This window comes from Hippocampus bargibanti, linkage group LG01 (assembly GCF_051943395.1).
Source record: "Hippocampus bargibanti isolate YZ-2025 linkage group LG01, ASM5194339v1, whole genome shotgun sequence".
Taxonomy (NCBI): Eukaryota; Metazoa; Chordata; class Actinopteri; order Syngnathiformes; family Syngnathidae; genus Hippocampus; species Hippocampus bargibanti.
Window position 1 is genome coordinate 5840496 of NC_142734.1, and position 26544 is coordinate 5867039.

At 41.1% G+C, this 26544-nt stretch overlaps 3 protein-coding genes across 4 annotated transcripts; 1 reads left to right on the top strand and 2 right to left on the bottom strand.

Annotated features, from left to right (window-relative positions):
• The first annotated feature begins 208 nt into the window (after nt 1-208).
• LOC148902868 (cell division control protein 42 homolog) lies at nt 209-4903 on the top strand. Of its 2 annotated transcripts, none has more exons than XM_088992395.1 (6): nt 209-502; nt 923-1051; nt 1965-2037; nt 2112-2221; nt 3438-3635; nt 3741-4263. In XM_088992395.1, exons 2-6 carry the CDS (start codon nt 947-949, stop codon nt 3828-3830), a joined length of 576 nt encoding a protein of 191 aa, XP_088848521.1. In that variant the 5' UTR covers nt 209-502; nt 923-946; the 3' UTR covers nt 3831-4263. The 2 variants fall into 2 exon arrangements, with proteins under 2 accessions (XP_088848521.1, XP_088848513.1); XM_088992387.1 differs by lacking the exon at nt 3741-4263 and adding an exon at nt 4271-4903 and having other exon boundaries at nt 216-502.
• Nucleotides 4904-6583: 1680 nt separating this feature from the next.
• On the bottom strand, nt 6584-13201 carry LOC148902869 (F-box only protein 6-like). Its single transcript, XM_088992375.1, has 6 exons — nt 12930-13201; nt 11519-11765; nt 11325-11439; nt 11153-11248; nt 10544-10679; nt 6584-9302 (listed from the first exon to the last, which is right to left on the bottom strand). The coding sequence occupies exons 1-6, from the start codon at nt 12999-13001 to the stop codon at nt 9156-9158; spliced, it is 813 nt and encodes a 270-aa protein (XP_088848501.1). The 5' UTR covers nt 13002-13201; the 3' UTR covers nt 6584-9155.
• An 888-nt stretch (nt 13202-14089) lies between these two features.
• On the bottom strand, nt 14090-25191 carry dnajc11a (DnaJ heat shock protein family (Hsp40) member C11a). Its single transcript, XM_088992348.1, has 16 exons — nt 25101-25191; nt 24046-24175; nt 23886-23959; nt 22986-23087; nt 22059-22187; nt 21857-21979; nt 21331-21404; nt 21061-21250; nt 20886-20971; nt 20674-20790; nt 19568-19723; nt 19342-19411; nt 19112-19169; nt 18118-18260; nt 16467-16596; nt 14090-14494 (listed from the first exon to the last, which is right to left on the bottom strand). The coding sequence occupies exons 1-16, from the start codon at nt 25170-25172 to the stop codon at nt 14469-14471; spliced, it is 1680 nt and encodes a 559-aa protein (XP_088848474.1). The 5' UTR covers nt 25173-25191; the 3' UTR covers nt 14090-14468.
• Between the last annotated feature and the right edge of the window lie 1353 nt (nt 25192-26544).

Genomic DNA, 26544 nt, shown 5'->3' on the forward strand with positions numbered 1-26544 from the left:
GGACCCGCACCCCGGCCCTTGTGAGGTAATAATAATAATAACAATAATAACAATAATAATAATAATAATAATAATAATAATAATAATAATAATAATAATGTTTCCTTGGCATGTTGAGTTTTGCGAGTGACGTCACCCGAAGCATCCACGTGGTCAAGGCGCAAGTGGAGCACATGAACATGAGTGACATACCCTTTCAAAATATAAGCTCAACAACAACTCCAACTCGTTCAACCAACCACTACCTTAAACATACGAAAAAGATCGATTATGGGCAAGGGAAGTCACACAAAAGCTACTAAAAGATAACACAATGGTTGGTTTTAAACAGCCATGTCTTGCGTTTTGCTAGCGCACTCTTCACATCCGCTCGTATTTTGTCCAGTGGAGCTGCAGAGCCAGGAAACCCAAGTGAAAGCGACCAGTCCGCTCGCTGCCAACGCCCGCTTTCCTCTCGGCTAAACTAAGCCAACGTTAGCGTCGGGCTTTTGAACCGCCACAGGTGAGTTCGGCCGGGCGAACACAGAGTGCTGCGTCGGTCGGGCTCAGCTTCCAAAAAAGCAGCCTTGCCTCCATCTCTTGCCGAATCGCACAAACTCAGCCACGGCTGCTCGGCCTTTTGCTAAGCTAGTAACCCAAACAGCTAACTCTGCGCAAGGAGACCCCTTTTTCCTTTTTTTTCTGTGGTCTCTCTTTCCAATTTGATACATTTCGCAGTGTTTCCTTTAATTACTACTGGACGCGGCTATAATACTTTATTTTGATCAGCAGACTTGAAGGATAGTTGTGTTTAACATGTTAAGCACCAAAGATTGTCAAATATCCGGCCACACTTTTTGTACGTGTTGAATCTAACAAGTGCTTTCTTTGGTTGCCTTTTTTGAAAATAACATTGAATATTTTCCATTTATTCGGATTGCAGGCAGCCCGAAGACAAGAAAGTGCGATGCAGACCATCAAATGTGTGGTGGTGGGCGATGGAGCAGTGGGCAAAACCTGTCTCCTCATTTCATACACCACTAACAAATTCCCTTCTGAATACGTACCAACAGTGAGTGATTTTTTTAATGCTTTTTTCCCCTCATCTTGATGTGACACACAACTCATGGCAGACGCACCCCGAGCCAAGTGACCACCAGTTTCTGCAATGTTACTTTCTCATCTGTGCCGACTGGGGAAACACCTTGGATGCTTCAGGGTTGTCCGAATGCCAGATTACACAATAGGACACTATATAGCGTGCACACATGCTAAAATGTGGATTTGGGCTATGGTCAAATCATACCAACAGCCATCCACATTCAACCAACCTCTAAAAAGTGTTAACATGCTGATGCGGCCCTGTCGTCTAAATCAGTGGTCCCCAAACTTTTTTGCGCCACGGACCGGTTTAATGTCAGACAATATTTTCACGGACCGGACTTTACAAAGACATTTGTTTTTTTACACATTTTGCTATCTTACGGTGGAATAATTTTAGCGGTATGTATCACGTGACCTCGACAAGCGTTTTGACATGCGTCAAGAGTAAGTCATAGTCGGATGTAATCTGGTCATTTTTAATTTTATGTAAATTATTTATTCTTTCTGCGCGGCCCGATACCTAATGACCCACGGACCAGTACCGGTCCGCGGCCCGGGGGTTGGGGACCTCTGGTCTAAATGACAAAGTACAGTAGTCTAGAAATTGGTCCAATGAAATATGTTGACACCAAAGTTGTATGGCGCAGAGCAAATTAGTTGACCTTGGGCTGTTTCGGGTGAAAAACGGTTACTGTGAATCTCCGAAATCCTCAGGCCTGACTTAGTCCATACATGATTGGACTTTTCATAAAGACTTCCCAGTTTTTATCTATCTCAGAGAAATAATGTGGTGTTGAAATGATAACCAGAACAAAATTGGCAACGGAATTTAAACATTACGTCATCAAAGAAAAATCAAAATGTATTTTTTTTCCACCCAGGTGTTTGACAACTATGCAGTAACTGTTATGATCGGCGGTGAACCGTACACCCTTGGTTTATTTGACACAGCGGGTAAGTAAGGTCGTATGCAGTTGTGTGCTTGCTTTCCCAGTGTCCGCTTGACTTTTTGCATCATCGCCTCACAGGTCAGGAGGATTATGACAGGTTACGACCACTAAGCTACCCACAGACGGACGTCTTCCTGGTCTGCTTCTCTGTGGTTTCGCCGTCTTCCTTTGAAAATGTCAAAGAAAAGGTGAGTGGTTTTGTTCCACAGGCAACCGATAAAGACCGTCTATAAAGTCACAATGCTGCGACTTTGGTTCTAATATTCTTAGAGTATGATTTGGCCATGCAGATGTGTGCATATCGCTTTTAATGACCATCGGTCAAGTTTGTTTGTGTGGCTGAGGGACTCAATGCATGTTCTCCAGGAATTAACCAGAAGGGGACAACGTTATGATATGTGAATAAAATTGTCATATTTTCAGAGTATGAGAGTATTAGGACATACATATACAATTGCATGTTGGCAAGCATCCGATCATGCTTTTTGGACATTATGTGACGTAGAGCATTCCGCTGCCTTTTGGAGGCTGTAGGTTTGCTGCATTTTCCAGCCACTGTTCTGCTTACGAATTTAATTGGTTCCCAGAAAGTTTGTGGAAGGCAAAAAGTGTGTCTTCCAAACATTAATTTCCCATAGGAGACCATTAAAAATGAGAATAATCCGTTTCCAGGTCCCCATAAATCATAATCTTCCAATAAATAAGCCTTAAAACTACACAAAATATGTTATTTTATGTATAATAAATGTGCTATTGTATTGTAATTAAAGAAATAAACTGGACTGTGTTGTTAAGTCGTTTTATTTACCTTTGTGATGGTCGTTGATGTAGTTGCCTCTTGATGATATCCGAGTGAGGTTGCCGTGCATTCTTGGGGATAATACCCTCACACACTTTCCACTGCTAGCTTCTTTTCGTTAATCCAAATCAACAGTGGTTTTTCAACCTCTTCTATTGCCTGAGACCGTTGCTTAGACAACACAGAAACACCCTTAGCCACATGTAGCAATGGTCGACTTAGCATACAGGTACTGGGATGCAAAGTCACACAAACGCACACCTCGTTCATGTTTTTCAATGATCTCCTTCTTCTGCTTGACCGTAATTTTCTTTTGTGTCCTCTTCGTCTTAACACTAGCCTGTGGTGGGGTCTTTTTCGGTCCCATAATAGCAAAAGTACTCCACTCGAAAACGAACTATGTATGCAATCAGAGAAAGGGTGTGTGGAAAAGTAGTCAGACAGCGAGATGATCATCCATATGAGCATCTTAGCGACTTACAAATGTTAACCACCTGCAGGGTGTCAAGTAACAGCAATATGTGAGTGCAATGGTAAGCGTGTAAACTTCCTGATTGGGTTTGTGAAGACACTAAAGATGGATGCGTTTTTTTGATCTCTTCTAGTGGGTTCCAGAAATCACTCACCACTGTCCCAAGACGCCATTCCTGTTGGTAGGAACTCAGATCGACCTGCGCGATGATCCCTCCACAGTGGAGAAGTTAGCTAAGAACAAACAGAAGCCGATCACGCCGGAGACAGCTGAGAAACTGGCCCGTGACCTCAAGGCGGTCAAGTATGTCGAGTGCTCGGCCCTCACACAGGTAAGTCATGACGTGTGGCACATCGCATTTTAACTCCTTCAAACTGAGTCCGTCTTGTACCTTTGTCTTTCTTCCTGGTTCTGTCTCTCTCTTTCCTTCCTTTAGCGGGGGCTGAAGAACGTATTTGATGAGGCTATCCTAGCTGCTTTAGAGCCTCCTGAAACTCAAAGAAAGCGAAAATGCTGCTTATTCTGATGTCTGCCGACTTCTCGCTTTGCCTCGCAAATCTTCCGCTGCTTTTGTCATTGTCAAGAAAAGCAAAGTTAACATTGTCGTCTTTGCAACGTCCGAGACGAAGAGTTGTCGGGGAGCGTTTTGTCCTCCTGTTCAACTGCCTCTAATCACACTTACACAGGCTGCCTGATAGAAGACGAGTGCCAAATGAACATCACTTCAATTTGCCCGCATGCGTGAGCATGATTATTGTTGCCAGTGTCAGGAACATTTACCTCCTCCTCGACTGAGTTTGGTCCCCCCCCCACCCTTCCTCTGCTTTTCTCTCAATCATGTTTCATGTGCTTTGAATAAAGCAAAAAAATGCATTTCCTCGCTGCAGCTCCGTTCCACTTGCTTTTTTTGCCATTGGATGCTAGCTCGCATTGTCTTTCTTTGAACCCGACTTTTTGTTTCCACAGAAAGGATTAAAGAATGTGTTTGATGAGGCAATACTGGCTGCCCTGGAGCCCCCCGAACCTAAGAAAAGGCGTATGTGCGTTCTGCTTTAAGTTTGCCCTCAGCCGTTCATCAATGTGCCACTTCCTCGGTGAGCGGCGCACGAATAAGCACAAGTTGAACAATCATGAAATATACATAGTGTGGTTGCTGATAAGAATCGATTGCCGACTTCATACTTCTAAAACACCCTGACAATTTCCCTTAATACAGTGATACCTTGGCTTACAAACTTAATTGGTTCCCAGACAGAGTGTGTAAGGCGAAAAGTATGTATCCCAAAAAGTAATTTCCCATAGGAAACCATTAAAATGAGAATAATCCGTTCCCAGGTCCCCATCAAACATAATTTTCCACTTTCTAATTTTTTAAGCCTTAAAACTACAGTACACAAAATATATCTTATCTTATGAATACGTCTGTGTAGGCTCTCAGTCGTACAGGAGTGGTCCATCGATGAAAAGGTTTCTTCAGCCGTCATCTGTACTTCTTTGAAGGTGTCGGATGTTTCGCTTCTTATCCAAGATGCTTCTTCAGCGAACTAAAGTCTTACTGGTAGTTTCAGCCCTATATATATATATATATATATATATATATATATATATATATATATATATATATATATATATATATATATATATATATATATATATATATACAGTAAAGCCTCATTATATCGATATTCAAGGGAGTCCGAAAAAATATCGATATAACCGGGACTATCGATATATCCGACCCTGTTTGCATGTAATTTTCTCCGTGCGTGCATAGAAATAATATCGATATAACCGGGACTATCGATATATCCGATATCGATATAACGAAACTTTACTATATATATATATATATATATATATATATATATATATATATATATATATATATATATATATATATATATATATATATATATATATATATATATATATATATATATATATATCCATCCCTACTGTCCAGACGTGGCGGTGATTCTCTGATTCTGCTATAATTGGTCCCTGCTCTCAGGTTGGGGGGAGCAAAGGACTTATTTTATGAATAATAAATGTGCTATGGTATTATAATTAAAGAAATATACTGTATAAAAGTCGTTTTATTTACCTTTGTGATGGTTGTTGATGGAATGGAGTGGCCAGTTTCATCAGCATTAAACACTTGACGAGGAACTAATTATTTTCTAATTTTACCTTCTTCCTCATCAATTGTTTTCTGTTTAGCTGGGTTGATATCTTTTTGTATCAAGTGTACAGATGGCTTGTGCTGGTTATTTGTGGACCCTGATTGATGAATATTAACCTTGCAGTCTACACTCTGCCTTTGAACTATCAAAGTTGAAACAAGTCCAAACGTCGCTGTTTTCTATCCATTTTGCCACTCTTTGTCGTCTAACTGTCATCTGCCTGTCTCTTTAATGTTTAAACCACCTCCTCTCACTGTTGTGTTCTTGACCAATCACATGGCTTTAACTGAAGACTGGGGGCAGTGAATAGAGGACAAAAAATGACTGCTGCCATTTTATTTTTTGGAGAATAGCTTCACTCTCTGTCTGTAACCTCCACCGAAATTTTCATATATTTAATGTTCGTAAACTGTAAATTCTTAAGCCAAGGGGTTCGTAAACCGAGGTATCGCTGTATATCAACAAGGTAGAGGACGTGTGTAGATGACAGCCGAGACTTTGATCATACAATATTTATGCATGCACGATTCAAATGCTGAAATCAGTTTTGCACTGAAGAGCAGTTATTTGCTTGCTTAACACAGAAAATGTTGTCTGGAATTCCAAAGACAATCGCTGACATTTCACTTGAAAAGATGCGGAGACTGAGGGCAACGTACACTTTTTTTCAAGGTGGCCATCGCGCGGCTTCATTCCATCAGATAACGGCGCAATGTGGCACTCAAAACATGGTCAGTCTCTCTTCATTCCAGATCCGGTGAAGGTTTTTAAATGCCACACATAGCAATGTTGGCATTTATCATTCACCATATTCGTTGATTGATTTTTGTACATAGGGTGAGAATAATTCATAACTTATCTGTTCTGTGTGCAACATTGACACAATTTAAGAGAGAAGTTCCAGTTATGCCGAAAGTGTTTATGGGTTTCTTTTTGATTTTTATCCTATTCAATTAACAACAAGCTGTACTGTATTTTCCTTGTGATCACATCACAATAAAACCAGTATTTCAAGAGACTTTGATTCTGATTGTGTGTCTTTTTAGTCAAGGTTAAAAGCAGGGTTTATACAAACATGTCACATGGACAATTGACAGATTATCAACCAACAATTTATTTTCAGCAAGAGTAGATACATAGCAACTGTTAGCAAAACAAGCATTGCACATTCGATCGGTTTGCTTTTCGTGAGTAAACAAAAAATTATCAACCCAACAGAAGAATCATTCCAAGAATTTATAACATTCAACACAATTTTGTTTTGTTTTTGCTTGTTTTCAACAAGACAAGTGACAGAACTAAACCTAGACCGCTGTCAAACAGGACTGGAATGAAAATTTTGTCAAAATGAGGGCTTGGGGACAAGGTGGTGGGGACATTGCACGTTTCAATCTGCGAACTTTCTCCATGTCTTAGTAAACAGGACAGACGCGCCCCATCTTACGAACATTCGAGTGACGACAAAACGTTACATACGAACATTTTTGCCTGTACTGTATGTCGAAAAATGTTTGGGCAGAGATGCTTGTAAGTTAGATTTTGTATTGCGTGCCTTCTTCCGACCGAGCTCGTTTGCGTTTGCCCGCTACTGTGCTTCGAGCACGCACAAACAGATTTCAGCGATTGGATATTTACGCGACGGACACCAAGGCTGACCAATCAGCGCCCGACTCTGCTGCCAATGAGTTCAGTCCCAGATCCGCCGAGCTCGCTTACGATTGGTTGCGTAGAGATGAGGAAAATTTTGAGGACATTTCTCTTCCCAGTTGACGCTGTGGGGGAGACGCCATGCATTCCAAAAAGTAATGGCAGCTTCAGCAATGGCTTACAAAAGACCCAAGGATATACTATATCGTTGTACTACAGTAAGTGTGAATTTATTTTACGACTGTTGGAGAGTCTGTGTTTTATACTTCCCCATTCAGTGTTTGACTTAAAAATACACTCCATACAAAATATAGCACGGAAGCAATTTACGAACAAAATCACCTTAAGAACGAACGGTCAGAACGTATCTCGTTCGTAAGCTGGGGAGCTTCTTACTGTATTTATTGATTAAAGCTTTCCAAACTGCCGACCAGGTAAATTGGCGCCCTGGCCCTGCCAACACGGCTAATTGCTGTGACCGGCATTCACACAGCTGTTCTGGCCTTGTGAAGTCAGATAATTAGATTTTGTCTCATCACAACAGGATGTGGCCATTTTGTTCACTGTCTGTCATTCTGCAAAATGCCTTGGATTTGTCCAAAGCTGGGAATAAATGGGTCGCTTGACCAAACCAGAACAACAAACAAATGGATGAAAAATTCAAAAGGTTTAGGAACCACTGACCATTGCTGTTAAGTTCCACTCATTGAGCAAGCTTTACAACTAATTGCATATAATACAGCTGTGCCTTGACATACAAATTCTGTGACCACACTGGTAACTCAAAACATGTAATCTCTAATTATGTTTCCACTCTAGAAAAAGAAGAGAAATGCCATTAAACAATTCCAACAAGTGTACAGGTAACTGGAATTCAATATGGGACCATAGTGATAAATGTATTTACGGAATTTACGGAACCACCGGTTCTTCATATATATGTCGCAGTAATGTACTTCCGTTTGGCGTTAACGTAGATTAACACACAAGTGGTGCTTTTTTTCGCCGATTAGTCATGAGGGAGTCACTAACGGAGCTGCGGGGGCTTCCACACTCCCCACCTGCTGATTGTCGGCTGGAGGAAAAGGGGGCGAGGGGAACCTCAGTACATATGCAGACGTTCTCTGATGACACTGCAGTTGTGGCATGAATCGGTGAGAAAGAAGGGAAGTCACATGACCCGGTTGCTAAATTTTTTATGGATAGGCTTAAGGACTCATTTGTCCTTCAGGCATGCGGAAGTAGTAGTTGTCTGAACCTTGTTTAAAAGTGATCTGATTTGATTTGTCATTTGCATTTTATTTATAACGATGCTATTTTTGTGCAAATATAAGCAATAGAATAATGAATAATTTCCTTCGGGATTAATAAAATATTTATCTACTCATATCTCAAGACATAGAATCATTACAAGTACCGTATTTTCTGCACTATAAGGCGCACCTAAAAGAAAATATGTTTTTCAAAAGCTGACCATGGGCCTCATATTCCGGTGCGCCTTATGTATGGAAAACGTTTTAAAATGTCATTAATTGAAGGTGCCCTTTTATCATGCGGTGCAGATAAAGGTAGAAAAGGTTTTTAAATATGTCATTACGTTAAGGTGCGTCTTATATTCCAGAAAATAGTCATTTAACTCTTGACAACAACAAAAAAAAAAAAAATGCAATTTGCAAAATGACAAATGCTCAGATTGTGACATTTTGCAAAAATAGTGCAATATAATGCAAAAGGCAGGAGGGAAGCACATATTCGAAAGACTGCAGCACTTGTGTCACAAGTAGGAGATTTCAAAGACAAGCTTTCCTTTTTCAGGAAGGCCAAAAGCTCAAAAAGGCCATTAACAGAGACACCCTTGCGAGAGTCAACCTTGCGAGAGTTGTGGCAAGGCACCTAATTCTCGATTGATCACAGATTCCCTGACAGTTGGAGGCCAAGAAGCAGCTCTTTTTGAAATGTATCTGTTGTGACACCAGTCCTGGAACTTTGCTGACATGTCTCATTTGGTGAAGACCATGGAACTATGTTTCAGTTGCAGGACAGATCTCGACGCAACTCTCCGTCAGTCGAATTCCATACCATCCGGCCCAAAACTGTGTGTCCTTGCCACCATGGACAAAGCGGACATATCTGACATTTGGCCCATAGTTCTGGAATACATGTGTTATCTGGAAAAAGAAATGTTTTTTAATTCCCTTTGAGTCGTTGATAGAGAATAGATAGAATATAAGTTACCATATTTAAAAGTTTCATGATTACAAGGTCCACAATGGAAGCATAGAAAATCTGGGGTCAATCTGAGGTGAACAGACACCGCCTGTCAAACTGTCATTTTCATGTAAGAGATCTGGCCTTGGACTAATTTAATACTTGGTAAACTCGGGAAGAGCTCATTAGCCAGGTTATAAATTGTTCAGTTCATGGAAAGGACAACCAATGAAAATGTCTACGTTCTGTTGTTTTATAATTTTTGGTGCTTGGGACGTCCAGGGGCGTGGTATTCAAATCAAGAAGACTATGTTTTACTAATGTATTACTAAAAGGACAACCGACGTTACTTTTTTTTTTTTAACTGACACCAGAAAAACGTTTTATAGCATCTAAAATACCCAAAACACGCAGTATGATATTTTTAGTCAAATGCAAAACACCAATAAAAATCACTTAAAGTGCCCAAAATCTGCAAAAACTTGAGCTGCGAATTGGCATTTTCAGAAAGTCCCGCCCCCAGTTCGTGACGTCACGCCAAGACGTCTTGCATTGCTCGAGAATCAAAACAATGGCTTCAGATTCTGAGAATATGCTTTCTTGTTACACATTCAGTTATGAATATGATTCAAATAATTCTGAAGAGGAAAGCATACATGTTTGCAATCGATTAAATTCCTTATATGGAGCTTGGACGCCCTCTTCTGGCCTCCTGGCGGCTTTTGGGTGCAACACAAGGTCCCCAGACCAAACAGGTACAGCAAAATACATTGACGTGATGGCAGGACCGCTACAATGCGTCTTTTTTACGGTCAAGGGCGGTCCTTTAGTGACATCACGTACGGACTCGTCGCCAACTCAAAAACAAGACTCCCTGAATATTCAGCGCGAGTCTTAAAACGTAAAATATAGCTTTATGCGGTGGAATCTTTGTAAAATACGCTCAGTAGAAGTCATTTGAAGCCATTTTACAAATTATGGACACAACATGTCCGGAGACGTCGGTTGTCCTTTAAATTTGCATATACGTACTCTTAATAAATAGCTTGGCAGAGGGCTGCAAAAGTTGGGCATCGGTCATGAAAGGCTACGTCCCCTACCGGCAGTAAAAGACAATCTTCCCGTGTTCAGTGTCCGAACGAATATATCTGACAGTCTTCCACTGTATTTTCGTCCCTGCTGACTCATCAAGACGTCATACCTGTTTCCAGTTGCCATCATTCCACTGTTCAAAAAAAATCTCCTCAGGGGAAAAGGTCTGAATTGGCTTCTTCTTTTGATTCAGCAGCTCCACACGGATCTTGTATTGACAGCCGCAGTCCCACCGAGGGGCGTACCTACAACAAAACTTGTCAAGTTTTGGAATCATTCACATTTGGTAGGTGAGTTGTTAAAAACAATCTTCCCCTGTGGGGTAAGCTAATTGAAATCATTATGTTCTGTTCACTAAACCAAGAAAAATATGACTTTATCAACATCGCAGGGATAATGCTAGTGGGCCTCAATCTGCAGTACATATACACCTAAAAGCTCGCAAACTTATTTGACGACAGCGAGGTTTGTCCATTAGGGATATATATATATATATATATATATATATATATATATATATATATATATATATATATATATATATATATATATATATATATATATATATATATATATAGGGCCTGAGCTACCAGCACAAGTTTAGTTTGCTGACTAAGCTTTTTGGATGAGGGGAGCGAAATGTCAAAGGAGTACAGATGACAGCTGAAGAAACCTTTTCATCGATAAACCAAGAGGACCTTTGCACATTTCCCCTCACCAGTCGGATATTCTGATGTTTGGCTGTATGTGATCCATAAATGATGCATTATAACCTTCGGACTCCAATTCAATCAGCTGGGATTTGCTGCACATGCTGAAAAAAAAAAAAACATCACACAAAACGGCGATGTGAAGGAGCATGAATGACATTGCCCTATTTTTTCACTTACCCATATGAAGTAACAAAGTTGCTCTTAATGTCTTCATTGGGATGCGCCACCAAGACATTCTCTACTTTCCAGTGGTCACCATTGTTCTCCAGTATCTGCCAACCTCTCATTTTATCTGGAATGACAAAAAAAGTCAAGCCGTGATGAAAAAGTGGAACGCGGCCGATAAACATGGGTCTGTCTTCTTTCCCAACCTTCTCCTCGTGGGTTCTTGAGAAGATTCCGTTTCTTCTTACACAAGAAGTAAAATGAGCGCCAGTCTTGGGGAACTCGAGAAGCATTGAGCAGGTGATGGCCTTCTCTCCTGCATCTGTCTCTCCATAAAGACTGGCTGTCAGCAATGGCTTTCCATTGACGGCACACTAACCGGCAAATCAGAACCACCTGCTGAGGGGGAAGATTCAAGAAGATCTCTTCCAGGACCTCCATAGGAACGGAGACCTGATGAGAAGAGGAAGAAGAGAGAGTGAGGTAAGAGAGAGAGAACCAAAGAACCAGCGCTCACTCATTCACTGCCATTCCTGACTTTATTCGGGAATTCATATGATGCAGAGCGCCATGACCGAAAGCGCTATATAAACCAATATGGCATTGTATTTTGGACATCCACCCTCATTTTAAGCTCATATAAGACCCATATAAGCTCATATAAGACCCATATAATTTAGGAATTAACTTTTTTCCTGATGAAAGAAGATATCCTGGGGTTTCTAATGCAGTATTGAATGTTTATGTAGTCTGAAAATTCAATATTCTGAGAGTCCTGCAATTCAAGTGATAATGACAAAAACCCTGGCACTGGAATGGACACTTTTTGCACATCTGGCAGTGAATGAGTTAACCTCATGGCCAACTACTATGATGACTATTCTGATTAAGTCAAATTTAATGCCATGTGTCCAAAAGAGCAGTCAAAAATTGGAAACTCAGATTTAAATAGTCTCAAACTTAAACACATGAAGACGCCAACAAATGCATGTGATTATGATGAACTTTATCCACATGAAAAAACTGACTACCAAGGTGCGCAACATTGTGATGGAGGCAAACTGTCTATTTTGAAGAATAATTTCTATGATATAACATATGGGATTTTGATTGACATTTACCAGTATTTCTTCATAATTTGGATGACGTAAGTATTTAACGACAATTCGGGAGTGTTTACTCATCTCGTGTAAACATTTCTTGAATGAATAACTGCCACATTTGTCACGATGTAGGTACTGCACATTTTCCATGACTTCTTGAAATGCATTCCATTTCCTGTTTATTTCAATTGTGCCCATCCCACAACTCGCAGCAACATTTTTCGTATTTTAATTCTTTACAATTCAGTTCGGCGTCAAATCTTGAGCTGTGCCACAATGTCTGCCCTCAGTTGAAATGTATGCCCAGTGAAAAGAAAAGGAATCACTCTAAAACACATTTGTAGCTACACGAAGAATCAACACCATGTTGTATTGATCAACACGTTATGTAAAAGTGCAACAATCCTGGACGAGAATACAACGCACATTATTCCCAATTAACATCGACACAAGAGGCCCGAAAACAACAGTTTCGACGTTTAGTGTAAACTGTGTACATTGAGTCAAAACCTACCTTTGACATGGCAGGGTGGAATGATGGAGTCTGAATCGAAGTGACGGAATCGGAGCTCTGTCTCGTACCCATTTGAAGTCCGCTTTATGGCCCACAGGCGAGGTCTTTGAGATCACAAAGACGTCCAAACAAAGATATCTGTGGAATGGTCTTTTAAAATAACTTGACTCGATTGATCCGGCAACGACGCGAAAGTTCAGCTCAGTTCAGGGTGGAAACGTCTCCAAATTAATCATACCGTTTGCGGAAGTTGAAGGCAATGCTAGCCGAGCAGAGTCGACATAACAAATGAAGAGATTTCCTATTGGTGCGCTGGCGGATGAAGCCAAAGAGCGGCCATCTTATGTTGCCACCAATTGTTTTCACACAAAACAAACACCGTTATCAGCGCGTTTTGTGCCACTAGAGTCTCACAATATCGCTCTCAGCGTCGACCATTAAGAATATTTTCTATCATTTGACTTGTATTTTGCAGCCGATTTTGTCCTTATAGTTTTGCTTTTAACTGTTGATTGTCCTGACAGCACGCAGAATCTTTGCGTCACACAATAAGTTTTCAAAACTTAAATGTTCGCGTTGTGTTCCAATTTCTTTCTTTTGTATACTTTGGATGACACCCACACACAAAAATAAAAATAACAGGCATTTTGGCAACCATTTGTTCGTATTGTGGATGGGATTTTGAGATTTGCAGTGTGTTCGCGATGGATTTGGGAGAATAAAGACTAGAAATGGCCCTTGTTTATCTCGAACAATGTTGGGATGTTTATTTGCAAACGCTTCTTTCAGAATTGAACAATTCTTTGATCGCCGTCAATGGACCGGATGTAGCGATGTGGCTGGGTTGCCAGACCCGCTCAACAAGATCCAGCATAAACGCCTGTCAATACACAATGTATAGCCTTTTGTAATATTAAGATCTCACACATGAGGAAAATTGATACTTACAAATCAAAATACGACACGATTGACCGATGCTTTCGTTTGGTATTTGACGCCCATACTATTAGAATAAGGTGAAAGATGTTTTCGGAGGAATAAGTGGTCAATTTTTTTAAGTAAAAATATTTGGAACAATGTAGAAACTGTGATGAAAAACTTCAACATGAACAGCAAAGGTAATTTGCAATGATAACTCTTAAGAAAAACACACTTAACCATGACGAGAGATCAATTTTAATATTATGGCAAGCAAACAGGTGCAATTATTAAATCATGTAGGCACTGCAATGTTAAACAACTTGGTCAAAAATGTTGATTATAAAACTGAACTCGAGTAAATATACAATGGGTAGGCTTGAAGAAGATGGAAATAATTTATTTCCCAGTCACATTGTCCACAGCTAGCCTTTGTGATGCTTCATTTACCATACTGTATGTTTCACTCATCTATATAAAGTCCATGGATAGGGCAATACTTTTTGGTGACCAAGAGTTTCTCCCTGTTGTATCTAAAAGACAGATGAATCCATCTCCTTTGAGAGCTGAGAGGTGTGGCTTTTTTGACAGAGGTGTGGGGGGGTGTCAGTAAAGATACTCTTATGTGTCTGCATCAATCCTGTGAGCTGCAAGAGGAACAAGCACATATAAGTCCAAGATGGAGGATACTTTGTACAGTAGCTATCAAAAACATTTTCCTTCCACCCATGTCAGTTCAGTTGCGTTGCATTCAGTACAAGGCCATTGACTGAAAAGGTTTCTTCAGCTGTCATCTGTACTTGAAACACTTTGAAAGTGTCGGGCGTTTTGCATCTTATCCAAAAGGCTTCGCCAGCAAACTTTTTAGTTCGCTGACGAAGCCTCTTGGATAAGAAGCAAAACGGCCGACACTTTCAAAGTACAGATGACGGCTGAAGAAACCTTTTCGTCGATGGACCACTCCTGTACGGCTTACACAGATGTAGGGCCATTGACTGTGTTTCCATGAACAAAAGTCAACTTCGGCAATCTATCCCGTGCAATATTGGGCCAAGACACAATTTCATATTGGGAAAAAATTAAAAACACAGCACCAAGCAAAAGTGGTACAGATGCCCTCCATAATTATTGAAAATGCCATCTTGTGAAATAGATAATTAGGTGCCATTTTCTTGCCAAAAGAGTTTTCTAAAAGTCATGACATTACAGGCAAATAATTGCAGGAAACGTGTTTTGATGTAAAAGAACAATTTTTAAATGGGGGATTTTTTTGTAACAAATGCCCTTGAAACAAAGGTTGTATTTTCTTTTAGAATGCTTGGTCCTGTATTATGTGAAGCTAAAGAACACGTCTTACATAGTGATACTGCGATACTCGTTTTTCCCAAAAGTCACCAATCACTGTTGTTTTTCTAGTGTCGTTTCAGGTATCATTCAGAGTGACACAAGGCCTTCAGCACTTAAGAGATGACAGATTTGGTAAGTATATCAAATCGCCTCGCCTAGCCAATTGACAATGGAGCAGCGTTGCATGGATATTTTTACCCCCGACCGACTGCAGTACAGCACCGGTTTGGGGAGTTTTATAGCTGTCACACAGGCATGAAGTACAAATGACTCTATCCACTGCAAGTTTGTTGTAACAGGAACGGTTCAACCCACACAGCGGATGGCACCAAGGCCTTATCCATGAGTTTGGCATTTTCATTAGTAGTTGTGGTAGCAGGCCTTCTGCTAGGTTGGTGATAGAGAATACAGAAGTTATCATATTTAAAAGTTTCAAGGTTGGCCGCCGAACACAAGGCCTACAATGGAAGCACAGAAAATCTGGGGTCAATTTGAGGTAAACACACACAGCCTGTTATACTGTCATCTTCTTCTGGCCTTGGATGTAATTGAGGACTTGGTAAACTCCTTCACAGGAAGAGTTCATTAGCCAGGTTACAAATTTATCGGTTCGCGGAAAGGACAACCCCATTAAAATGTCTATGTTCTATTGGTTTGTGGATGTTAGTGCTTGGGACATCTAGGGGTGTGGTATTCAAATCAAGAAGACAGTTAAATGTGTATATACTCAATAAATAGCTTGGCAGAGGGCTGCAGAAGTTGGGCGTCGGTCATGAATGGCTACCCCCCCTGCCGGCAGTAAAAGACGATCTTCCTATGTTCGAGCCTTTGTTCACAGTGTCCGACCGAACATCTCTGGCCGTTGGTCAACAACAGATCCAGATCAAGAAACTTGTATTGGATTGCGTCAATATTTTTGGTTGGCCATTGTGAATATATGCAGTAGTATGTTGCGGACAGACTACAATCATTATTTGTAGTGAAATAAATTAATACTTAAAATTATAAGATTAACAATGTAGTCGGAAATCAGTGGCCTTGGGTAACAAAACAGCCGCCTTTTATCGGTCATGTTGCATTGTTGACATTTTGTTGGTTGGCAGGTTTCACAAATCGGCTCTCTTCTTGCCATTCTGGCTACAAAAGCCGGAAGGGAACATTGAGCTAATCAGGCATGGCTACCCCTAAAGCCACCGTGGAGAACTCAACTGAACTGGACCTCTTGGTGGAAATGCAGGTTAAGTGCTTAGAACCTACTGGGAAGGGTCTTACATTGCTTTGGTATCCTGAGTGGTTCAGAGTCTCCTGACAGGACTTGATGCATGACGCCACGGAACTGATACAGCACCTTGAGGCTCTTTTCCTCCCCTACACAGGGGTCATAGAAACCAGGGAGGCCTGACTACAAAACAGACCATAAAAACAAATCAAAGATGTTGGGAAAAAAAAATTCCAATAGAAACATTGTGAGAATAGACATTGTTTTTCTACCGCGTAAAAGTTTTGGACAGCTTTCATTTGTTAACTTGACATATTATGTCAAGAAACATCCGCGTGAGGAATTAATCAGCCCGTTTCCACAGGCTGATAAATTCCTTACATGGAGCTTTGTCACCCTCCTCTGCCTCTTTTTGGTGCAACACGACGTTTTCAGACCAAACAAGTACAGCAAAATGCATTGACGTGATAGAAGGACTGCTACAATGTGTCCTTTTTTCGGTCAGGGGCGTTCCTTCAGTGACGTCACGTACGGACTCATCACCAACTCAAAAACAAGACTTCCTGAATATTCAGCGCGAGTCTTAAAACGTAAAATATAGCTATATGTGGTGGAATCTTTGTAAAATACGCTGAGTAGAAGTCATTTGAAGCCATTTTACAAATTATGGATACAACTTGTCCAGAGACGTCGGTTGTCCTTTAAATATCTGCTGGATTTGGTGCGCATGGATCATAGCGCCTGCCTCAGGGGAGTCGCTGGAAAAAAGGTGGTGGGCAGGGTGCGGAGATTCCAGTAGGATTTTCCACGCCCTTGTTTGGATGCTTGCATTGTGCAAGTTCAAGAAGCATGATGCTTATGCTCAGCAAATCCACTTTGCCCTCAATCTGGTCTAACATGGTGAAAAGGGCCAATTTTAGTTACTGCAGTACGCAGTTGTCCTTCGTTCATCACAAACCCCAAAATCGCAAAACTTCCACACAATTGTAAAAACTGTATAAGCATTACCCAACCCCTCTTATTACAGTAAAGTCTCGTTATATCGATATCGGATATATCGATAGTCCCGGTTATATCGATACTATTTCTATGCACGCACGGAGAAAATTACATGCAAACAGGGTCGGATATATCGATAGTCCCGGTTATATCGATAGTCCCGGTTATATCGATATTTTTTCGGACTCCCTTGAATATCGATATAACGAGACTTTACTGTAGTTTTTATATTTCAAGAATTGATTATTCTCCTGGCCCTCGCATCAATTATTTGACATCGGACAGTTAGGATGGCGGACAAAAAAAATCATTGGTACCAATGATTTTTTTTGTCCGCCATCAAAAAAAAAATCATTGGTACCAATGATTTTTTTTGTCCGCCATCCTAACTGTCCGATGTCAAATAATTGATGCGACGACCAGTAGAATAATCAATTCTTGAAATATAAAAACTAATAAGAGGGGTTGGGTAATGCTTATACAGTTTTTAAAATTGTGTGGAAGTTTCGCGATTTTGGAGTTTGTGATGAACGAAGGACAACTGCGTACTGCAGTAACTAAAATTGGCCCTTTTCACCATGTTAGACCAGATTGAGGGCAAAGTGGATTTGCTGAGCATAAGCATCATGCTTCTTGAAATTCTGTGGAAATCAGCCATACATTTATGCACACTATGGGAAGAAATTCAAAAATTTGGTTATATACCTTTGAGGCCTCAGTGAGGATGAGTTTGGAGTCCTTCACCAGACATTGTAGAGGGACGCTCACGTCAATCACCTTGGCCCTTTCGTGTTTCCGGCTGTTGTCTGTCACAAACTTGCCATACCAAGCATTGAGGATGATGAGACCTGATTTGGGAAGAAGTCAAAGTCAGCTTTATTGTCAAATATGCTAATATGGATGACATAAGTGCCATTCAAAGCTCTCAAGGACAAATTACTGTCCTCTCGGATCCAGCGTGCAAGGCACTTATAATGTGGCTTAAAAAAAGACAGACAATTGACAACAGACAATACATGTACATTGTGAATGTAAAGAAGAAGCAGCAGGTTCATCAATTGCATCCATTTCCCCCCCCTCCAGTCCACAGTTGCAGGATGTTTTTTTCGTCTTTCGTGCTGGTTACAGTTTCATTCCATTTTGACAGTGCTTAACATGTAAGACAGATGTCAAAGTCAAGGCCCAAGGGCCGGATTTGGCCCGCCACTTTTTCTCAGCTCGCAAAAGCAAACCAAACTTGTGAAATTCAATGATGCTTGCTAAAATCCTAATTGAAATGTCCTATTTTTGGATGTAAACAACAATAACAGTGATTATTCTTGACTTCGTATTTGAAAACTAGTTATTCATTAATTTGTTGTGGGCTCTATATGTAATATGTGGAGAGGATTAAACATTCTAATGGCTTCCCCAAATTCATAACGGCCCTCAAGAGGAAACCATAACTCCAATGTGGCCCGTGGCAAAAAATGACTTTGACATCAACTTGTTGAAAAGAATGACAACAATATGAAGGCAAATTTGACCACAAATGACTATAGAAGGCAGAAAGGCCCCAAATCTTGCAAGTCGAAAGTGGAGCGCAGATGAAAACACCATTACCGCACGTTAAAATAATGTTTGAAAGTTTTGGAAAGTCAAGAGAAAAACACTGTTAACAAAACATCACAACATGCATCTCAAAGGTTATTAATTGTACCCATTCGAGACTCCTCGGCTTCAATAATCCTCCGCACGGATTCCTGCATGAGCAAGACCTTCACAGACAAAAAAGGAAACAAACAAAATATGACATATGTTGATATGTTGGATAGTCGAGCATTCATTAAATCAAGTCGCTCGTCTCTCTCATTCCATTTGTACATGGCCTCTAGCGCAGCCTTTCAACCTAACAATAGTAGCGGCATCTCCAATGAAGCAAGCGCTTACCGCCGCCTCGGCTTCACGTTTCTTTTTGGCTATATTTGAGGCCGAACTTTCACGCTGCTTCTCCAAGTCTCTGTGAAAAAAAGGACAGACGGGAGGGAATAAAAGCAGCTTTAAAAAAATCTTCAGCTGTTGTGAAAGCGCAAAATAAATCAGGATGTATTGTATTAAATGCGCTTCCACTCATCTAGCAACTTTCCTTCAGTCAAATAAACTGAACATTTCCTACTGTTCTTTCTGCGCCCGCATGTATGGCCGGATAATGAGTCGCTGCATGGCGAGGTAGACAACCAGCGGTCCAACTGTGGCGTAAAATACAGCACTTGGAAGAAGTTGGTCAGTCAGGTGAATAGGGAAGAAGTACGTCTGGCTGGCTCGGTTTAATCTGCAGAGACACACTTACTTTTATTATTTATATCCAACCACATCAACTGTGTGATATTTCTTTTGCTGAGACAAGAAAAATGTGACCTGGAAAACTCAAGCAAGTGGAAAAACAGCTTCACGTTATTTAACCCCAAATGGGTACAACAGTTTCTGCCCTTGTGGTCCTTGTTTACAGCTAATAAGATGTAAAATAATAATAATACATTTCATTTATAAGTGCATTTCAAAACTCCCAAGGTCACTTTACAGTCACAGGATAATTTTTTCTGAGTGAGCAGCGGCAGCCACACGCGCCAGCGTTCACTCAACCCGGAAATAACTCATAGATAGAAAGCTACCTAGCTAGCCAATAGATAGCCATATAGTTAGATAGCCAGATAACTATTGAATTGATTGAACAATACAAACACGCCTGCTCACAATGGAACGCTACACAAGGAAGTGTCGTAAAAGCAAGCGAAGGGGATTTGAGTGGTGCATTCAGGTGCGCTCAGGTTGATCGGAAACCGATTTTCGGTTGTAAACCAAAGCATAAAAAAAACAATATTTTTGGTCCAAAACTAAAATGATCGAGAACCGAGACGTTCGAAAACCGAGGTTTAACAGTATCTAAATTGGCAACCCAAAGTTCTCATTACTTCACAGTTATTTTTTTTTTGATCGGATTTGGACAACCACACATTTTTGGGGGTCTCCAAATTCATACCACTCACAATGAGAACTCTTCACCGGTTGCGACGACAAGCCGAGAATTCGCCGAAGGGGCAATACTGAAAAAAAAACATTCCGAAATGCATTTGCATAGATCTCTGAATGCGCATGAAGCACCTTTCCAATTTGAAAATAGCAACTTGAAGATAGTTGACAACAAACCTTTTGCAAGTTACAAATGACATTCACTTGTGTTGGGAGAAAATGGGGTGGAAAAAAAATGAAGCTGGCACTTACTTGACCTTGAGCGAGACACCTTGAGGCACCCCGACACTGACCGTGGCCCCTAAAACACTATGTCGACTGATTTTCCTCTCAGCGCCATACTCCAGCACGGTTCCAAAGAAACCAGACCTGCAACAAATGCATGCGCGCAAATGCACACACAAATTCTAACAACTGGCTATTGGATTAAGAAAAGAAAATAATCAGAAATTCTGCCAACAAACTTTATTGAGCCCTTAATCTTGGTCTGGTCTTCATCTTGGAACTTGTACTGGTAGCTCATCATCATAAACGTGTGTGGAATGCCCAGCTGCAAAAAGTCAGCGAATGTCATGATTCAAGGCTGACAGGAACAGGGAGTGCAGACCGAGTAGTGATGGACAAGCGTCGGGATCAGACCTGCACTGCGAAGGTGAAATGGCTACTTTTGGTGTCCCTGACGATGCTGGTGTTCATGGAAGAGTGGATCCCCCAACGCCACTGCAGGTAACCCATCGTGTTTTTGTCTAGGTGACGTGCCAGCACTGTGGTGACGCCAGGACGCACACCCCGGGATGAAAACTGGAGTCCGCACTGCGCTGTCACAAAACTGAGGTGGAACACATACACAAAAAAAACCACTCTTATACTTGAATAATTATTCAAGGAACATATTTGGCCAAATCTTACAAGCGCTGTGTCAAATTTCGGAAGATCTTTATTCCAAAGAGAGGTCCGTGTGTGTCCCCAGCGCCGAGCTCGATCTGTGTGCACAAACAATGCATGATATTTATGGCAAAGAGCGCAATTCACGACAAAAGTCAAATAGGTCAACACATCTGATGGTGACCCACAAAACAAACAAAAATAAATAGATAAATAAATAGCTTGCTGGATAAATAGCTAGCTGGATGGATTAATTGCAAGTTGGACGGACGGATGGGCGGACAGACAGACAGATTGATAGATACATACACACACTTATATACAGGGACCGTCCGACTTACGGCCGGTGCCACTATATATTTTTTTTACACTTCGACGCCTGGCACTGCAACGCGACCATTTTGGACCACTTTGACTTACGACCATTTGGTCGGAACGGAAACCAGTCGTAAGTCGGATGTTACCTTTACAGTGCATGCTGAAATGAAAAATCCCCGGGCACCAAATCCCTCCATGATGGCGAGTTGTGTCCATGCCATGAACAACATACCTCCCCCCAACCTTGAGCTGAGGTGACTCTCCTCAAGGCCAAGTTAATAGTCCCCCCTCCGTTTCCATTGTGTGTCGACAAAGAACCAGACAAGATGGCTGTGTTATTTGTGGTCAGAGGGGCCTGCAGAAATCACACAGACAGAACGATCACACCCAGCGAGGCCACCCGTTTTAATTCATATCAGAGCATCATGTGTCACCTCTATGGATTGTGATATGTGCATCTTGTTGATTTCCACATGTGGGACACCGCCTCCAACCATGTCCTCATAGTCCTCCTCGTAGCGATCAAAGAGGTCTGTGGCATCAACGCCCACACTGATTGTCCCCTTTGAACAGAGTAGGGAGAGAAACAGTGTCAAAGTACTGTATTTTCTGCAATATAAGGCGCACCTAAAAGAAAATATTTTTTCAAAAGCTGACCATGCGCCTCATAATCCGTTGCGCCTTGTGTATGGAAAACATTTTAAAATATGTCATTCATTGAAGGTGCCCCTTATAATGCGGTGCACTTTATGTATGGAAAAGGTTTTTAAATACCATATTTATTCAAGTATAATGTGCGCATGCGTATAACACGCACCGCTAATTTTCAATTAAAAATCGGTATAAAATTTTGTTTCACTTTTTCTCGGCTCAAACGGTGCATTGTGATAAAAATCATTTATTAACAATGTCAACACTGAATCAAAATTCTGGATATTGGTAATTGTGCAAAATAGCAATACCTAACTCACGTTTCAGTGTGGGTGAGGCGAGAAAAGTAAATGAAGCGTAGCTAAAGAAATGGTAATAAACAATAAAAAAAAGGAATGTGCGTGATCGGGTCTTTCCGAGATTCAAAACTGAAATGCTGCCCCCTCCTGGAAGGGATAAAGCACTAAATATATATGAACATTTTTTTCCCCAGGCCTCATTTATAACGCGCACCCAAACTTTGAGTTCTTTTTTAGGTAGAACGTTTTGCGCATTATACTCGAATAAATACGGTATGTCATTCGTTGAAGGTGCCCCTTGTATTCCAGAAAATACAGTAGTCGAGAACTTGCTCTCGAGATGATATGTAGCAATAACGTTAAAGATGAAGTTTTTGAAAAGACACGCCAGCCGTTTAACGCTGAACTTACCTTGGGGTTGGTCCTTTGCTGAAGTCTCCTCTCCTCACGCTCATTCTGAAGACGCTCATACTCCTCTCGAATTTCTGCAGGAGTTCGTTTCCTCTCCACCACCTAAAGGAAAAGTGCGCTGATTGACTTAGTACCGCGACACATCCACCAAAAAGGATTTCTCAAATCTTAAAGGACAACCGACGTCACTTTTTTGTTTCTTAAGTGACATCACAAAAACGTTTTATAGCATCTAAAATACCCAAAACACGCAAAAATACTCCAAAATCTGCAAAAAATTGAGCTGCGAATTGGGCATTTTCAGAAAGTCCCGCCCCAGTTCATGACATCACACCAAGACGTCTTGCATTGTTCGAGAATCAAAACAATGGCTTCAGATTCGGAGAATATGCTTATATATGAATATGCCATCTTGTTACACATCCAGTTATGAATATGATTCAAATAGTTCTGAAGAGGAAAGCATACATGTTTACAATCAATTAAAGAATTTATTCTGTATTTTTTGAGGCAACATTGGGGGTAAATGTCTCACCCAAAAAGAGGCACAAAATGGCCACCGAGCTGTTGTGAGGAATGAATCAGCCCGTTTCCACAGGCTGATAAATTCCTTCCATGGAGCTTGGACGCCCTCTTTTGGCGCAACACGAGGTTTCCAGACCAAACAAGTACAGCAAAATACATTGACGTGATGGAAGAACTGCTACAATGTGTCTTTTTTTTCGGTCAGGGGCGTTCCTTTAGTGACGTCGCGTACAGACTCATCAACTCAAAAACAAGACTTCCTGAATATTCAGCGCGAGTCTTAAAACAAAATATAGCTATATGCGGTGGAATCTTATTAAATTACGTTCAGCAGAAGTCATTTGAAGCAACAATTAAAAATCTGACTTGACTTACCTCCCACCCATCAACATCCAGCCCACGCTTGCCATAGATATCGTAGATTGCTCGTGCCTGTGGATCGCTAAGCACTAGGAAAAGACAAGCAACAACAGCAAAGTATCCAACAATGCTGGCCGTGCTCGACAATTGAAGCTGTCAACATGTAGTTCGTTACCTTCGTAAGCTTCATGAACCAGGTTAAAAAGCTGCTCTGCTTGGCGCTTTAGTTCTGGATCCCGATGTTTATCTGGGTGGTATAACATGCACAACCTTCTGTACGCTGCCTTCAATTGGTCCTGTGTTGCCTGAAGTGTGATATTGAAAACAAATATTTCAAAATGAGATATGGGTAAATCAAACAGACAAAAACTAAGTTAGTAGATACTGAATGAATATAATAAAAACAGTAAACAGTCAGAGTGGCACAACTGTCAGTGTCATCTGAGGGGGAACATTTTCAAATTGGTCAACTACATTATAACGTTGACCATTGATCTTACATTACACTAAAGGCACTGAGATCTAGAGTCCCGTATTCAACAAACATTCTGAGCACTTTTTCTCGATTCACACAGTACTTCTGATTCAAATGATCAGCTAATCAACACGCTCTGAAGAAGCGTGGTTATAATCATGACCATTTCAATCGAGTGTCTTACAGCAGAGGGGGGTGGGAAACAGGAAGGACATCAGTCCTTGAGGACCGAGTTTGGACACTCCTCTTCTTATGTTGCAAGGGCAACACAGTGCCATGTTCATGTGCACATGGCACCGACAACACAGTGCCGTGTGCATATGGCGCTCTAGACAAAACGGGCCAAACGAACACGCGCTTGATTCCCTGGCATCAAAGTCGAACCTAATCAACTGCATTTAAATCAGGTAAAGTAAGCGGCGAAAGCCCACGAGCCCTGTGCCCGGTGAAGTCATCCGTCAACGAAAAAGCTCAGTCTATTGTAATGGCCCGTGAAAGGGCTCAGGCGTGCACTTGACTGGTCCAAGCGGTTCCGTTGAAGTAAAACTGTGTGATCTATCAAACTTGTTTGGTGTCAGGGTAAACGTTTACAGCCGCCGACGGCGGACACCGAAATCAATGTCGAGGATGACAAATTAGCCGTTTGGCTAACGTGAAAACATCGTGACAAGCGTAGTCGCGACCCAATGTCGACAGACATCGAACTCAATTTCTTGAGCACGCTTGCACAAGCACAAATTATATGCGTCGTGTACCTCTCGCCGGACATTTAGTAGAGAATAGTAATCATCACTGGATATCTCCTCGTCGTCTAAGGTAGACGCCATGTTTATGCCCTGTCATTTCTTCTTCGCGACTTCGTCAGTTTTGCGCAATATGGCTGGTCGTAACACTAGCGCCATCTTGTGTGGCAGGTGTGCAACAAATCTACACTTCATCTCCGCTTTTGCCTGGACACGCTGACGTTTAAGAATGCTCAAATGATAGTTTCTCTTAAATAATTCAACTTTTCGTGATGTTGTTCTTTCCAACAAACCTCGAACCATCATCACTAAGGTTTTAGACATTGTGACATCACATTTGCAAATATTTCACATATTTCAAATTACCCATGATTCTAATTGTAATGTCATACCAACGACGTTCGCTTTTTATTGTGCTAAATTAATTTGATAAAAAAAAAAATTAGCATTATTCACGCGATTTTTACATTTTTACATAACCGACACCGAGCAGGCAACAGAGGAGCTGTCCTTTCAGCACCACGATCTCCCACATTTCAGCACTGATGGCCCGCATCCCATTAATGTCAGATGAAGGCTATCTTTAAGTGCAGTATTTGCCAAGATTGCCAGCAGCAACCTGTATCAAGCTCAATGATCTGTAATTAGATTGCTTGTAGTTATTAACGCGGCCACACTCTTGTCAAACCTAGCTGTGCCAGAGTAAATCGAAACAGGGTACCCTAAACCCACTCCAGACGCTACGAAAGTAGCAGCTAACTATAATTCAGTTAGCTAATCAATTATTCGTGCAACGGTGATACTGATATTTACTCAGATTGTATAGTAAATTTCTTTTTTACATGGTGATGACACAAGATTGGAGGACATGGACGCTGCCTTGGCAGCATTGAAGTTTTGAAACCCATTCGTGTAGCATAGTGGTGTAAAATAAATTGATGCATGATTGACTGGTGCTCAGTCCATGGGAGTGATGGTTGGAATAATTGATTATTTCTTAAATATGTTGTGGGTCATTATGGTAGAATTGCTGGGTAATTTGTTCAGTTCAGTCTCTCAACGGAATGAAGGCCAAAGCAGAGTGCAGTATATCAGCGCAAGCAGGAGAGGTGCTTTTGATTCAGACTCAACATGTCTCATCGAGTTAGTGGTTGAAGTCCTGCTGTACACTAAGCAAAATCACACGGTCTCATTTTGGCTCGCGGTTACAATGGGCTTCAATTAACTCATTCACTGCGAGATGTGCGAAAAAGTGTGCACTTCAGTTCCAGGGTTTTTGTCATCGTCACTGGAATTCCAGGACCCACAGAATATTAAGTTTTAGGACTACACAAGCATTCAATTCAGCATTAGAAATCTTAGTCTCTCTTCTTTCATCAGAAAAAAAATCCTAAATTATATGGGCCTGGAGTTATATGAGCTTGAAATGAGGGCAGCTGTCCAAAATACAACGCAA

Excerpts from the sequence above, each read along its gene's own strand:
- LOC148902868 (XM_088992395.1), top strand. The coding sequence starts at position 947 with ATGCAGACCATCAAATGTGTGGTGGTGGGCGATGGAGCAGTGGGCAAA. Across the intron at positions 2,038-2,111 it reads TGGTTTATTTGACACAGCGG|GTCAGGAGGATTATGACAGG; the intron begins GTAAGTAAGGTC and ends ATCGCCTCACAG. Across the intron at positions 3,636-3,740 it reads AGTGCTCGGCCCTCACACAG|CGGGGGCTGAAGAACGTATT; the intron begins GTAAGTCATGAC and ends TCCTTCCTTTAG.
- LOC148902869 (XM_088992375.1), bottom strand. The coding sequence starts at position 13,001 with ATGGGTACGAGACAGAGCTCCGATTCCGTCACTTCGATTCAGACTCCA. Across the intron at positions 11,440-11,518 it reads CAAGAACCCACGAGGAGAAG|ATAAAATGAGAGGTTGGCAG; the intron begins GTTGGGAAAGAA and ends TTGTCATTCCAG. Across the intron at positions 10,680-11,152 it reads AACATCAGAATATCCGACTG|GTACGCCCCTCGGTGGGACT; the intron begins GTGAGGGGAAAT and ends GTTTTGTTGTAG.
- dnajc11a (XM_088992348.1), bottom strand. The coding sequence starts at position 25,172 with ATGGCGTCTACCTTAGACGACGAGGAGATATCCAGTGATGATTACTAT. Across the intron at positions 21,405-21,856 it reads CAGCTCAAGGTTGGGGGGAG|ATCGAGCTCGGCGCTGGGGA; the intron begins GTATGTTGTTCA and ends TTGTGCACACAG. Across the intron at positions 18,261-19,111 it reads AGCCGAGGAGTCTCGAATGG|GTCTCATCATCCTCAATGCT; the intron begins GTACAATTAATA and ends TTCCCAAATCAG.